The 16,386-nt window shown below is 40.7% G+C and overlaps 2 protein-coding genes across 2 annotated transcripts in view; one reads left to right on the forward strand and one right to left on the reverse strand.

Moving 5' to 3' along the window:
• The window catches only part of LRRIQ3 (leucine rich repeats and IQ motif containing 3), a 209,163-nt gene that overhangs the window by 56,006 nt on the left and 136,771 nt on the right, over window positions 1-16,386 (forward strand). The gene's annotated exons all lie outside the window — the stretch shown is intronic.
• Window positions 705-16,214, reverse strand: LOC113882434 (major vault protein-like). Its single transcript, XM_027525500.1, has 4 exons — window positions 16,038-16,214; window positions 8,523-8,552; window positions 3,094-3,096; window positions 705-2,284 (listed from the first exon to the last, which is right to left on the reverse strand). The coding sequence occupies exons 1-4, from the start codon at window positions 16,212-16,214 to the stop codon at window positions 746-748; spliced, it is 1,749 nt and encodes a 582-aa protein (XP_027381301.1). The 3' UTR covers window positions 705-745.

Genomic DNA, 16,386 nt, shown 5'->3' on the forward strand with positions numbered 1-16,386 from the left:
TTTTTTTTTGCTAATGACTTATTATTTGCTGTTTCTTTTATATGTACTTCAGACTCTGAAAATTATGTTAGACAAAAAGCAAACTCGAGCAGTTTTCTTATTCGAGTTCAAAATGGGGCATAAAGGAGCAGAGACAACTCACAACATCTAAAACGTGTTTTGACCCTGGAACTGATAACAAACATACAGTGCAGTGTTGTTTCAAGAAGTTTTGCAAAGGAGACAAGAGCCTTGATGAGTAGGAGCATAGTGGTCGGCCATTGTAGATTGACAGTGACCAATTGAGAGTAATCACTGAAGCTGATCCTTTTACAACTACATGAGATGTTGCTAAAGAACTCACAGTTGACCATTCTTTAGTCATTTCGCATTTGAAGCAAATTGGAAAAGTGAAAAAGCTCAATAAGTGGGTGCCGCAGGAACTGACCTAAAATTTTAAAAAAAATCTTGTTTGGAAATGTTGTCTTCTCTTATTCTTTGCAACAACAACGAACCATTTCTCAATCAGATTGTGATGTGGGACAAAAAAGTGGATTTTACACAATAATGGACTACCTCTTCTTCAAGCATCTTGACAACATTTTGCAGGGAAAATGCTTCCACAACTAGTAAAATGGAGAAAATGCTTTGAAGAGTTTGTTGAATCCCAAAGCCCAGAATTTTATGCTACAGGATAAAATTTTTTTTTTTTTTTTTTTTTTAAATGCCCAGAAGTGTCCGTTTTATTTGTCAGTGCAGTACAGAGCTAAGGCACAACCTGGTTGTTTCCAAGAGTTAGGGGGGCAGCAGTGGAGATGGGAAGCAAGCCCTCTTGGACGCTGGGTCCCCCGGTGGGCTTCTTGGCTGGAGGCTGGGCCTCAGCCCCGAGCCCCAGCAAACCCAAGGCTGTGTTGAAGAGGTTGATGGGCGTGGAACCATCGGTGATGAGGGTGGATTTTAGGCCCAGGCTCTGCAGCAATTTTACCTGCATCTCCGGCCCTGCCACAGCCATGTCCCTGATGGTGCTGGGCCCCAGGGCCTCTGTCATCTGCTTGAACTTCTTCACCTCCACCTCAGCCAGCTGCTGGGCCTTGCTCACTTCCAGCTCCAGCTGGGCCCGGGCATAGAGCAGCTCCAGCTCTCGTACTTTCTTGACTCGCTCAAGTTCGGCTTCCGTCTCAATGGCCAAAGCCTCTGCCTTGAGCTTGGCCTGGAGCACAGCGCCTTCTCCCTCGATGCGCGCTGCCTCAGCTCGGGACTCGGCCTCCGCCTTGGCGGTCCCGGTGCTCTCCACCGCGGTGCTCAGAGCCTCCAGCTCCAGAAGTTCTCTGCGAGCTTTCTCAGCTTCCGATTGGTCTAAGATCTTCTGCCTCTCAAGCCTGCCGCGGGCTTCTTGTTCTAGTCTCTGAGCCTCGTGCTTGGCAGCTGCCTCCTGGGAGTTGGTGGTGATCTCAATGGCCAGCTGGACGCTGCGCTGCAGGGCGTCCCGGGTCCTTTGGTCCACGGGCTCCACCGACTGCACATCCACACTGCTGACCACCAGCCCGTTCTGGGGAAAGACGGCCCGGTCCCGGGGCTGGGGCAGGGCCATGGTGTCAGGCCCCTTGGTTTCCTGGGTCTCAAAGCCAAAGACAGCAGTGCGAATGATGCGGGCCGAGTTCTTATGGAAGTCATCAAAGGTGACGGAGGCCACGGCCCCCCGCACCCGAGATGCGATGGCCTTGCAGGCGTCACCCACGAAGTCGGGCACTGAGAAAAGCTTGGCCGTCTCTTGGGGGTCCTTCCGGTCACTCAGCTCGAAGTGCCAGTTGTAGGCAAGCTGCAGCTGGAGCCTGGCATGGTCTGCTGTCTCGATGGTGATGACGTCGGTGAAGAAGTCGGGCCCCAGCAGCAGGCAGAGTGTGCGGCGGGCGTGGGGACGCTTGGGCCGCCCGGCCGAGAGGGACAACACTGTAAACTGCTCTTCGGGACCCAGCAACACGAGCTCTGGCCCGAAGACCACGCGGGCTTTCTTCTCCCGGTAGTCATACACCTGCACTGCAGCATTGTGCGGCACGCGGTAGCTGACCACGCGGGTCTTATTCCGGGGAGTGGAGAGCTTAGGGGTCTTGGATGTCTCCTTCTCACCCCTGTCGGCCAGAGGATCCTGCCCCTTGTTCAGCAGCTCCTCCACCCCTGGAGGCAGCTCCTTCTCCCACAGGACTTCGTCCTGGGTCAGCATGTAGGTGCTCCCAATCACAGCTCGCACCCTTCCGGTCTTGACATCCTGCACGTAGATGCCCTCGTTCTCATCCAGTGGGATGGCCTATTTACAACAATTTGAAATTCACAGCCCAAAACCACAATTAAGTTTGCACCAACCTAATATATTTTAATGGACCTTCTTGTTGTATACCTAACACCTACTCCACCCCTCACCATTGTGAAGAATAAGATAAATCAGACACTCAGATATAAGGGTTGGACCAAATCATTCTGAGCAGAAGAGAATTTTGCCTACAGGGATTGTCTACAGGGATTAGTAGATTTACACTGCCTAGTCCATACTGGCGGAGAAGGCAATGGCAACCTACTCCAGTACTCTTGCCTGGAAAATCCCATGGATGGAGGAGCCTGGTAGGCTGCAGCCCATGGGGTCTCTAAGTGGGACATGACTGAAAGACTTCACTTTCACTTTTCACTTTCATGCATTGGAGAAGGAAACGGCAACCCACTCCAGTGTTCTTGCCTGGAGGATCCCAGGGACGGGGGAGCCTGGTGGGCTGCCATCTATGGGGTCACACAGAGTTGGACATGACTGAAGTGACTTAGCAACAAGTCCATACTAGTTCCATGCTCATGGGAGTTAATTCAGGTTTAACCCAAAGTAGCATGAGGTACAAGCTTTTTGTTTTATTTTTGGTTATCAGGTATCATTGGAGAAGGAAATGGCAACCCACTCCACTATTCTTTCCTAGAGAATCCCGTGGACAGAGGAGCCTGGTGGGCTGCTGTCGATGGTGTCGCATAGAGTCAGACACGACTGAAGCGACTTAGCAGCAGCAGCAGCATCAGGTATCATCTATTCTCTACCTCCTGGATTATTATTATGTTTTTTTCTGGTGTAAGACACACCTGCTTAGGGAAGTATTGACACATGGCAGAAGAGTGAGCCAAGTAAACTTGAGAGAAATGGGACTGGGTTCCAAACAAACCAAGCCTGGAACCTTACCCCTGGGTTTTTAAGTTTTGTGAGTCAATAACTTCTCATATGGGCTTCCCAGGTGGCTCAGTGGTAAAGAACCCACCTGTCAATGCAGGAGATGCCAGAGACACAGGTTCCATTCCTGGGATGGGAAGCTACCCTGGAGAAGAAAGTGGCAATTCAATGGTTTGAGTATATATACACAAACTCTTTGTGATTCTGTGGACTGTAGCTCGCCAGGCTCCTCTGTCCATGGGGGTTCTCCAGGTAAGAACACTGGGGTGGGTTGCCATTTCCTTCTCCAGGGGATCTTCCCAACCCAGGGATCGAACCCAGCTCCTGCATTGTGGATGGATTAAGTACTACTGAGAAGTAATTGTGAATGGATTCATTACACCTGGGAAGCATATGTGTGTGTGTGTGTGTGTGTGTGTGTGTCTGTGTGTCTGTGTGTCTGTGTGTGTATACATACATATATGCAGTGCTGCGATTCATGGGGTCGCAAAGAGTGGGACACGACTGAGCAACTGAACTGAACTGATATGCAGTATTTTCAATTCTCCCCAGAAGTCTCTAAGCAAAATAGAAATGTGTGTATGTATGTTTTTCTGAACATATATATATGTTTCAGAATGTGACATAGAGCAGGGGTCTGCAAAATATAGGCTATAGGTAAAATCTAGTATGACCTGTAAGCCAAGAAGAATTTTTTTTAGAAGAGTTGTGAATAAAATGTGAAGAGTTCCAGAAAAACATCTACTTCTGCATCATTGACTATACTAGTCTTTGATTGTATGGATTACAACAAACTGTGGAAAATTCTTCAAGAGATGGGAATACCAGACCACCTTACCTGCCTCCTGAGAAATCTGTATGCGGGTCAAGAAGCAACAGTTAGAACCAATGGACTGGTTCCAAATTGGGAAAGGAGTACATCAAGGCTGTATATTGTCACCTAGCTTATTTAACTTCTCTGCAGAATACATCAGGTGAAATTCTGGATTGGATGAAGCACAAGCTGAAATCAAGATTGCCGGGAGAAATATCAATGATCACAGACATACAGATGACACCAGAAAGCAAAGAGGAACTAAAGAGCCACTTGATGAAACTGAAAGAGGAGAGTGAAAAAGCTGGCTTAAAACTCAACATTCAAAAACTAAGATCATGGCATCACTTCATGGAAAATAGATGGGGAAACAATGGGAAGAGTTGAAGATTTTATTTTCTTGGGCTCCAAAATTACTGTAGATGGTGACTGCAGCCATGAAATTAAAAAGAAGCTTGCTCCTTGGAAGAAAAGTTATCACAAACCTAGAGAGCATATTAAAAACTAGAGACATTTTGCCAACAAAGGTCCATCTAGTCAAAGCTTTGGTTTTTCCAGTAGTCATGTATGGGTGTGAGAGTTGGGCCATAAAACAAGCTGAGTGCTGAAGAATTGATTCTTTTTAACTGTGGTGTAGGAGAAGACTCTTTAAGAATGCCTTGGACTGCAAGGAGATCAAGCCAGTCAATCCTAAAGGAAATCAGTCCTGAATATTCATTGAAAGGAGAATGCTGAAGCTTAAGCTCCAATACTTTGGCCACCTGATGCGAAGAACTGACTCATTGGAAAAGACTCTGATGCTGAGAAAGATTGAAGGCAGGAGAAGGGGATGACAGAGGATGAGATGGTTATATGGCATCACCGACTCAATGGACATCAGTTTGAGCAAGCTCCAGGAGTTGGTAATGGACAGGGAATCCTGATGTGCTGCAGTCCATGGGGTCACAAGGAGTCAGAGACAACTGAGTGAATGAACTGAACTGAACTGAGGTGCCTGGCGGGCTACAGTCCATTGGATTGCAAAGAGTTGGACATGACTTAAATCACCAGGGAAGCCTCTCTGAAATAGATATTAAAAGCCTATAGGTCACAAATACAAATCTGAGTGTAAGAGTAGCTTAAGTGCCATGTTCCTCAGGTGATTTGTTTTGAATTATATATTTTTAAAGGATGCTTGTTTCTCGAATGTTCACACACACTTGTTAATAAGAGTCAGAAATGTACACATGGAAGTGACAAATTGATTCAAGGGATTAGATCTAATAGAGTTCCTGAAGAACTGTGGGTGGAGGTTTGTAACATTGTATAGGAGGCAGTGATAAAACAATCCCCAATTTAAGTCTGAATTTTGCAATTAGGAGTTCATGATCCTAGCTACAGTCAGCTCCTTGTCTTGTTTTTGCTGACTGTACAGAGCTTATCCATCTTTGAATGCAAAGAATATAATCAATCTGATTTCAGTATTGACCATCTGGTGATATCGATGTGTAGAAGTCATTTCTTGTGTTGTTGGAAGAGTGTGTTTGCTATGACCAGTGTGTCCTCTTCGGAAACCTCTGTTAGGCATTCCCCTGCTTCATTTTGTACTCCAAGGCCAAACTTGCCTGTTACTCCAGGTATCTCTTGACTTCCTATATTTGCATTCCAGTACCCTGCAATGAAAAGGATATCTTTTTTGGATGTTAGTTCTAGAAGGTCTTGTAGGTCTTTTAGAACTGTTCAACTTCAGTTTCTTGAGCATTACTGGTTCATACAAAGGGGATTCTTCTATGAGAGCTTGAATCATCAGGGCATGCACCAAGGTCACACTGTCTTATTACGTCTCTTGCATCTGTTGATTGATGTGCTAGGGCAAGGTGTTAAACACAACCAGTCTCATTACCATTAAGCATTTCTTTTGGGTGCACTGGGCATAGATCAATTTTGGTTTTGGAAAGTCAGAGAATACTTTCAGTAGGAGATCATGCCTAAACTGAAGCTTTAATAATTTTGGAGGGATAAGTGAATTTCCTTATTTCACTTAGTAGAACAACTAAGAACTTGAGAATAAGTATTTTTAATAGACTAGAATGAGAATACTTTTGAGGAGAAAGTGAAAGTGAAAGTGAAGTTGCTCAGTCGTGTCCGACCCTTTGCGACCCCATGGACTGCAGCCTGCCAGGCTCCTCTGTCCATGGGATTTCCCAGGCAACAATACTGGAGTGGGCTGCCATTTCCTTCTCCAGAGGATCTTCCCAACCCAGGGATCAAACCCAGGTCTCCCGCATTGTAGGCAGATGCTTTTACCATCTGAGAAAGTATTCATTCTTAATTTACTCTCTCTAAGATTAAATGATAAAACTGCTTTTGAGTTTATATATTGCCTGTCTTTGATAATGAAAACAGTAAAGGACTAGGCAAATCTTTCACAAAGCAAGAAAATGTACCCAGAATTTTCCAAAATAACTTACTGTTGTTTATTTAAGACAAGAAATGACTGAGGAAAAATTTTCTGAGCTCAAGGACATATCAATAGAAAACTCTAAAACTGAAAAGCAAAATAAGACTGAAAAAAGTCACAACAGATTATATAAGAACTGTGAGACAACTACAAAGGATATAGCACACACAGTAAGAATTCCAGAAGAAGAAGGAATGAAAAAGAAAAAAAAAAAAAGTAATAGTTCAACAAGAAGAATGGAAAATTTTCACCCAATTATTGTCAGACACCAAATTGTGATCCCAGAACATCAGAGGGACACCAAGCAAGATAAACACTAAAACCCTCCCCTTAGGTATATCATATTCAAACACAGAAAAATCAAAAGAAATTAAAAAAATCCATTAAAAAGTCAGAACTTAAATATACCTTAATATAGAGATGCAAAGATAAAACTGACTTTTCCTAGGAAATCCCGCTATAAAGAAGAGGGGGGAGTGAAAAATTCAAAGTACCAGCAACAAAATAACAACCTAGGAAAAAATTCAACCTAGAATTTTAGTCATTGAAGAATTATCCTTATTAAGTAAAGGAAAATAAAAACTTTCTCAGATAAACAGCTGGGAGAGGGGCTTCCCTGGTGGTCCAGTGGCTAAGACTTCATGATCCTAATGCAGGGGGCTGTGGTTCAATCCCTGGTCAGGGAACTAGATCCCAACTAGTTCCCTGGAACAACTAAGATCTGGTGCAACCAAATAAACATTTAAAAATAAAACATAAATAAATAAAAAACAACTGGGAAAATTTGTTGCCAGTACAGTTGAATGGCAAGAAATGTTAAGAGGAGTTTTTAAGAGAGAAATAAATGATTTAGATCAGAAACAAATCTACATAGAAAAAGAAGAACACTTGGAAAGGTATAAGTGAAAGTATACTTTTTAAAAAATTGAGAAATCATTGATTTGCAATATTATATAGGTTTCAGGTAAAAAAACATATTGATTCACAGTTTTTAAAAATTATACTTCATTAATAGTTAGCATAAAGTGTAGATTAAGATTTACTGAGCATGGCCCCACCCATCATAGAAGACCCAGATTCCCCCACAGACAGTCTGTCTCATCAGGATACTTCACAAGCTTCTATCCTATCCATCAGAGGGCAGACAGAATGGAAATCACAAAATAGAAAACTAACCAAATTGATCACTTGGATCACAGACTTGTCTAATTCAATGAAACTTTGAGCCATGCCATGTAGGGCCACCCAAGATGGATGTGTCATGGTGGAGAGTTCTGACAAAATGTAGTCCACTGGAGAAGAGAATGACAAACCACTTCAGTATTCCTGCCTTGAGAATGCCATGAGCAGTATGAAAAGGCAAAAAGATATGACACTGAAAGATGAACTCCCCACTTCGGTAGGTACCCAAGATGCTACTGGAGAAGAGTGGAAAAAAACAAAAAAAAAAACTCCAGAAAGAATGAAGAGGCTGAGCCAAAGCGAAAATAACACCCAGTTGTGCATGTGACTAGTGATAGAAGTATAGTCCAATGCTGTAAAGAACAGTATTGCATAGGAACCTGGAATGTTAGGTCCATGAATCAGAGTAAATTAGAAGTGGTCAAGCAGGTGATCTCAAGAGTGAACATTGACATTTTAAAATCAGTTAACTAAACTGGACTGGCATGGGTGAATTTGACTCAGATGACCATTATATCTACTACTGTGGGAAAGAATCCCTTAGAAGAAATGGAGTAACCCTCCTATTCAACAAAAGAGTCCTAAATGCAGTACTTAGATGCAGTCTCAAAAACAACATAATGATCTATGTTTGTTTCCGGGAAACCATTCAATATCACAGTAATCCAAGTCTATGCCACAACCAGTAGTGCTGAAGAAGCAGAAGTTGAATGGTTCTAAAAGACTTACAAGACCTTCTGGAACTAACACCCAAAAAAGATATCCTTTTCATTGCAGGGTACTGGAATGCAAATGTAGGAAGTCAAGAGATACCTGGAGTAACTGGCAAATTTGGCCTTGGTGTACAAAATGAAGCAGGGGAATGCCTAACAGAGGTTTCTGAAGAGAACACACTGGTCATAGCAAACACACTCTTCCAACAACACAAGAAATGACTTCTATACATCGATATCACCAGATGGTCAATACTGAAATCAGATTGATTATATTCTTTGTATTCAAAGATGAAGAAGCTCTATACAGTCAGCAAAAAAAAGACCAGGAGCTGACTGTAGCTTGGATCAGGAACTCCTTATTGCAAAATTCAGACTTAAATTTAAGAAAGTAGGGAAAACCACTAGACCATTCAGGTATGACCCAAATCAAATCCCTTGCGATTATGCAATGGAAGTGACAAATTGATTCAAGGGATTAGATCTGTTAGAGTTCCTGAAGAACTGTGGATGGAGGTTTGTAACATTGTATAGGAGGCAGTGATAAAACAATCCCCAAGAAGAAGAAATGCGTAAAGGAAAAATGGTTGCCTGAGGGGGCCTTACAAATAGCTGAAAAAAGAAGAGAAGTGAAAGGCAAAGGAGAAAAGAAAGATATATCCATCTAAATGCAGAGTTCCAAAGAATAGGAAGGAGAGATAAGAAAGCCTTCCTAAGTAAGCAGTGCAAAGAAATAGAGAAAAACAATCGAATGGAGAAGACCAGAGATCTCTTCAAGAAAATTAGAAATACCAAGGGAATATTTCATGCAAAGATGGGCACAATAAAGGACAGAGATGGTATGAGCCTAACAGAAACAGAAGATATGAAGAAGAGCTAGCAGGAATACACAGAAAAACTATAGAAAAAAGATCTTCATGACCCAGATAATCATGATGGTGTGATCACTCATCTAGAGCCAGACATCCTGGTGTGAGAAATCAAGTGGGCCTTAGGAAGCATCACTACGAACAAAGCTAGTGCAAGTGATGTAATTCCAGCTGAGCTATTTAAAATCTTAAAAGATGATGCTGTGAAAGTGGTGCACCAAATATGCCAGGAAATTTGGAAAACTCAGCAGTGGCCACAGGACTGGAAAAGGTCATTTTTCATTCCAATCCCAAAGAAAGGCAAACTACTGCACCATTGCTATCTTCTCCCAGACTAGCAAAGTACTGCTCAAAATTCTCCAAGCTAGACTTCAACAGTACATGAACCGAGAACCTCCAGATGTTCAAGCTGGTTTTAGAAAAGGCAGAGGAACCAGAGAACAAATTGCCAACATCCGTTGGATCAGAGAAAAAGCAAGAGAATTACAGGAAAAAAAAAAAGCCTATTTCTGCTTATTGACAATGTTAAAGCCTTTGACTGAGTGGATCACAGAAAACTGTGGGAAATTCTTCAGTAGATGGGAATACCAGACCACCTTACCTGCATCCTGAGAAATGTGTATGCAGGTCAAGAAACAACAGTTAGAAATGGGCATGGAACAACAGACTGGTTCCATATTGGGTAAGGAGTACATCAAGGCTGTATATTGTCACCCTGCTTATTTAGCTTATATGCAGAATAAATCATGAGAAATATTGGACTGGATGAAGCACAAGCTGGAACCAAGATTAACGGGACAAATATCAATAATCTCAGATATGCAGATGATACCACCCTTATGGCAGAAAGTGAAGAGGACTAAAGAGCCACTTGATGAAGGTGGAAGAAGAGAGTTAAAAAACTGGCTTAAAACTCAACATTCTCAACATTCAAAAAACTTAGATCATAGTATCCAGTCCCATCTCTTCATGGCAAATAGATGGGGAAACAGTGCAAACAGTGACACACTTTATTTTCTTGGGCTCCAAAATTACTTCACATGGTGACTGCAGCCATGAAATTAAAAGACGCTCCTTGGAGGAAAAGTTATGAACAACCTAGACAGCATATTAAAAAAAAGAGGCATTACTTACCAAGAAAGGTCCATATAGTCAAAGCTATGGTTTTTCCAGTGGTCATCTATGGATGTGACAGTTGGTCTATAAAGAAAGCTGAGTGCCGAAGAACTGATGCTTTTGAACTGTGGTGTTGGAGAAGACTTTTGAGAGACCTTTGGAGAGCAAGGAGATCAAACCAGTCAGTTTTAAAGGAAATCAGTCCTGAATATTTATTGGAAGTTTGGATGATGAAGATGAAGCTCCAGTACTTAAGACCATCTGATGCAAAGAACTGACTCACTGGAAAAGACCCTAATGCTGGGAAAGGTTGAAGGTAGGAGGGGAAGAGGATGACAGAGGATGAGATGTTTGGATGACATCACTGACTTGATGGGCATGAGTTTGACCAATTCTGGGAGTTGGTGATGGACATGGAAGCCTGGCATGCTGCAGTTCATGGGGTCGCAGGCCTGGACATGACTGAGCGACTGAACTGAAAGTATGGGCTATATTCCCTGTATTATAAAATATATCCTTGTTGCTTATTTATTCTATACATATTATTTTATACCTCTTCACCCCCTACTTCTGTCTCCCCCCAACTTTCCTGTTCTCCCCAATAACCACTAGTATGTTCTCTCTATCTGTTAGTCTGTTTCTTTTTTGTTATGTTCATTCATTAGTTTATTTTTTAGATCACTGATGTGAATGATATCATATGGCATTTTTTTCTCTGTCCAATTTATTTCCCTAAGCATAATATCCTCCAAGTCCATCTGTGTTGCTACAGTGGCAAAATTTTATTCTTTCCTAAGTTTTTTATGGTAGTTTAATTTTTAGGTTTTTTTTTTTTTTTTTGAGTAATAGCCATACAATTTCCCACTGTAGATGTACTAATATAAATTCCCAACAACAGTGTAGAAGCATTCTTTTTTTCTTTCCATCCTTGCCAGTATTTGTTATCACTGGTCTTTTTGGTGCTAGCCATTCTGGCTCAGACAGTAAAGCATCTGTCTACAATGTGGGAGACCTGGGTTCAATCCCTGGGTTAGAAAGATCTCCTGGAGAAGGAGATGGCAACTCACTCCAGTATTCTTGCCTGGAAAATCCCATGGATGGAGGAGCCTGGTAGGCTACAGTCCATGGGGTCGGACACAACTGAGTGACTTCACTCACTCACGTTCCATATGAAACGATATGTCACTGTGGTTTTGATTTGCACTTCTCTGGTGATTAATGGTGTTATGCATCTTTTCATATGCCAGTTGGCCATCTGTATGTCTTCTCTGGAAAAATATCTATGCAGCCCTTCTGTCCATTCTTAATTGGGTTGTTTGATTCTTGATATTAAGTTGTAGGAGCTGTTTATATATTTTGCACTAACCTCTTAAGAGGGACGTTTATAGCAATACAAGCTTACTTCAGGTAATAAAAAAAAAATCTCAAGTAACAACCTGACCTTACACCTAAAGGAAATGGGAAAAGTAGAACAGTGAAACCTTCAGTTAGTAGAAGGAAAGAAAGCATAAAGATCAGAGCAGAAACAAATAAAACTGTGACAAAAACAATTAAAAATTCAAAGAAACTAAAGAGCTGATTCTTTGAAAAGATAAATAAAATTGATCAACTTTTAGCCAGACTCATCAAGAAAAAGAGAGAGGGCCAAAACTGATAAAATCAGAAGTTAAATGAAGTTAAAACCAACCCTGTGTGTATTTGTCCGCTTAGTGGCTCAGTCACATCCAACTCTTGCGACCCTATGGACTGTAGCCTACCAGGCTCCTCTGTCCATGGGATTCTCTAAGCAATAATACTGGAGTAGGTTGCCATTTCCTACTCTGGGGATCTTCACAACCCAGGGATCAAGCCCAAGTCTCTAGCATGATCTGCATTGGCAGGAGGATTGTTTTCCACTGAGCTACCTGGGAAGCTGAAAATTCAGAAATACAAAGAATCATAGGAGAATACTACAAGCAACTATATGCCAACAAATGTAGAGGAAACGTACAAATTCTTAGAAAGGTACAACCTCCCAAGGCTGAATCAGAAATAAATAGAAAATATGAACAGACCACTTACAAATGAGAAGCAAATGAATCAATTATTTTAGTGGGAAAATCAACTCTGGTTATCAGAAGTAAATCTAGCAGGCAGAAAATCAGATAAAATATAGTTGACCTCAAAATCATCAATCAACAGAATAAAAAGGATGCTTATGCAACACAGCAACAGAATACAGATTCATCTCAAGCTTACATGGAACATTCACCCAAATAGACCACATTCTGGGCCATGAAACACAACTTTAAAAGGATAGAAAACACAGTGTGTGCTCTCAGAGACAGTGGAATGAAGCAAGACATCAGAAACAGAAATTTAGCTGGAAAATTTCAATTTGCTTGGAGAGTTAAAACTTCTAGCACTTCCAAATAAAACATGAGTTGAAGAGCTCTCAAGAGAAATTTTAAAACATTTTGGCCTAAATGAAAATTAAATCAAGACTGTTCAAAATTTGTGGGTGCAGAGAAAGTAGTGTGTAGAGGAACATTTATAGGAATAAATGCATGTATTAGAAAGGAAGAAATGTCTAAAAACAGTTATGTAAGCTTCAACTTTAGGCAGTTAGGAAAGGAGAACAAATTAAGGTACACAGAAACATAATAATTAGAGCAGAAATCAATGAAATTGAAAAATAGCGTACTCTTGCCATATGATCCTTGCCATATACTTCTTGGTATTTACCTAAAGCAGTTGTAAATGTATGCCTACACAAAAACCTATCCATGATTGTTTATATCAATTTTATTTGTAATGGCAAAACTTTGGAAGCAACCAAAACATCCTTTAGTAGGTGAATGGGTGAATAAATAAAATGATGGATCCAGATGATAGAATCATTTTAGTGATAAAAAAATGAGCTATGAAACCATAAATGAGATGGAGGAAATTTAAATGTATATTACCAACTGAAAGAATTGAAAAGGCTACATACTTTGTGATTCAAACTATTTGACATTTTGGAAAATGCAAGACTCATGATAATACAAAAATCAGTGCTTGCCATAGGCAGAGAACAGAGGATTTTTAGGGCAGTGAAATAGTCAATATCATATATAATGATGATTACTTGTCATTGTACATCTGTGCAAATCCACACAATGTACACTGCTGACATTCAACACTGATATAAACTATGGTCTTTGAGTGGTAGTAATGTATCAATGTGTATTCATCAATTGTAATGTACCATTCTAGTTGGGGATGTTAATCATGAGGGAGGCTATACATGTATGGGAAAAAAGGATATATAAGAATTCTCTCTACCTTCCTCTCAGTTTTGCTATGAATCTATTACTGGTCTAAAATGTAAAATCCATTAAAAATTTTTTTTAATTAACACAAAAATTTGCACACAGTGGGTGTCACCAAAGATGTTGGTTTAAGGGATTACATGAATAGCAGGCAAACCTTACGCAGTCCTCCCCTCTACTCTGCTTTTCCCTTCTCTTGCTTCCTTTCTTGGCAAGTTGAAGTTAACTTCTACCTGTTTAATAGCAATCACAATTTCTTACTTGTTAAGATTTTACATGTATATTTTTATACTTTATCAAAGTTGTTGATTATATGAAATCTGCAGTAGCAAATAATATGCAGACTATTGTGTCTTGTTGAGTTTTTTGTTGTTTAATTAAAATGTTAAAAATCAAATATGAATGAATAGGAATTTTAAATAAAGGATAGTTTTTAATTTTTGACCACTTTTTTTCTATAATTATGCTAGATGTATAGTCTATTAAATAGGTTATAGGTTATTTTTGTGCTGATAGTTGTGAAGACATTCCTGGCCTGTAAGATAATTGTGAAGATCTTCCTGGCCCATAAGAGCTGAAAACCAAAGAAATTATAGATGAAAGAAAGTCATAAATTTATAGCATTTTAGAAATACTTGAGATTTTTTAACAATAACTGGAAAACAATAAACTTAATTTAGTACTTGAAACTAAGGTAAATAAGGATCCAGGGTAAAATCTGGAAAACAAGACTAAAATTTTCCTGTTGTAATTGTTCATGGTTTGAGTTTCAGTATGAGAATGAACTGAAATGTCCCCCCTTCAGCCTTCACTTCTGCTTGAGAGAGGAAACAATAAATAGGATGAGAGAATTTTTTATTCACAATGAAGAAAAATAAAGACTAAGAAAGGCTTCCCAATGTGCCTCTTAGAAAATGACTAGAATAACCAAAGTAAAAACAAAAATTATGAGTGGTGAGCGAAGATCGATAGAACTCATTAGTTCTCAAAATAAGGAAAAGTGCCAAACAACCAAAAATCCTGAGGAATTTTTGCCATTTCTAATATATATTGAGTTAGATCTATGTATTCTTCCTGGATGCCTGTGGAATTCTTTATTTTTGTAATTGCTGGTAAGCTGGGGGTGAGAAGTGACCTGACCTAGACATTGAGAGACCTGGTATGCCCATTCTGTAGCTCTTGGCCCTTGAGTGAGTAAGTTTCCTCTGAGGCTCAATATATAGGGACAGTAATGTTTGTGAGCACAGACTGAGGTAATACCTGTTAGGTGCTCAGAATTGATTGGCACATAGGCAGTGCTTTCCGGATGTTAGTTATTAGAAGAAGTATTATGATTCCATAGTTTGTTACTATTTTGTATCTAAATCACTATCTTTCTGATAATGGAATCGGCAAGGGAGTTGGATCCTCTAATTTAAAAAAATAATCTTTCCGATTACTTCTAAGGTAATCTTGCTAAAGCAAATGACTTCACACTGGCAACCTCTGTATTACAGAGGATTTTCCATTCCTTTTATAAAAAAAGAAGAATCTGTCACTGTCTGGCATGCTGGCAAAACTCCCCCTGGAATCATAAAAATATATTGAAAAATGTTCCCCCCATTATTTTCTGAAAGAGTGGAAGAGTTTGTGAAGGATTTTATTTTTTCCTTAAATGTTTGGTAGAATTCACCAATAAAGTCATCTTGGCCTGGGCTTTCCTTTATGAGCATATTTTAAATTATTAATTCAGTGAGTTTTTTTTTTTTTTTTTTGCTTGTTAAAAGTCTGTTTAGGTTTCCTGCTTCTTATTAAGTTAGTTTTGGAAATTTGTATCTTTGGGGGAATTTTTCCATTTCATTCAAAATGCCTACTTGTTTGACCCAATGCTGTTCTTACGTGCTTGGTGTGGGTCAGGACCCCGGCTATGGAGGTCTGGCCTGGGCAGGAACCTGGATGACTTCAAGGCACTGTTTGTGTGAGCACCAGAAGTGGTTGCCCCTGCGCTGCTCAGTTGCTGCTTTGGGTCTGAGCCTTTGTCCTTTGTTGCTCTGCCACAGTGTGGAGGTATATCATGTCCCTTAGCCCAGTGTGGAGGTGTATCATAAGTGACTACCCTTCTTAGGTTGAAATGCAGGCCAGGGTGGTTGTGAGAAACCAGCCAACCACCCTGCAATCTTACTTCTCCCTCTCTGCCCTGTGTCGGGATCAAGTGAGTTTGTGCATGCTTCTTACAAGCAGGCTTTCCCAGTCCTGCTGTTAGTCCCACTAGCCCTGGAACCAGTGAAGTGGGCTCACCTTCTCAGTGTCAGACTCCAAGGCTGGGTGCTCAGTGTGTGATTTGAACAGCTCACTCCCCAGGGAGGGTCTCCACCTGTGTAACATCTTTTTTCCTCTGAGTCTCCCTCCCAGGGGCACAGGTCCTAACCTGATCCCATCTCTTCCCTTCCTACCTGATTCTGTGTGAATTTTCTCACAGATTTGGTCATGCAGGAGTATTTCATCAAGTCTCTGATTACTTTTCTGGATTGTTCCACATGTAGATGTATTTTTGATGTGTTTTCATAGGGGGAGGTGAGTTCCATGTCCTCCTGTTCCACCATCTTGATCTTCTCTGAACTTAAAGCCATGCTTCTGCTCAAAACTCTGCAGTGACTATCCATTTCAGTGACCTTCTTCACATTCTTCAAACATGTCAAATGTGTTCTGGCCTCCTTAAGCATACTTTTGCCTTTTGTATTTTCTTGTTTGCTTTACTCGAATGTTTTTCTAATATTCTTACTGTATCTTATGTCCTCGTAC

This window comes from Bos indicus x Bos taurus, chromosome 3 (assembly GCF_003369695.1).
Source record: "Bos indicus x Bos taurus breed Angus x Brahman F1 hybrid chromosome 3, Bos_hybrid_MaternalHap_v2.0, whole genome shotgun sequence".
NCBI classification, from domain to species: domain Eukaryota; kingdom Metazoa; phylum Chordata; class Mammalia; order Artiodactyla; family Bovidae; genus Bos; species Bos indicus x Bos taurus.

Excerpts from the sequence above, each read along its gene's own strand:
- LOC113882434 (XM_027525500.1), bottom strand. The coding sequence starts at position 16,214 with ATGGCTTTAAGTTCAGAGAAGATCAAGATGGTGGAACAGGAGGACATG. Across the intron at positions 8,553-16,037 it reads GAAAATTCACACAGAATCAG|AAGTCATTTCTTGTGTTGTT; the intron begins GTAGGAAGGGAA and ends ATCGATGTATAG.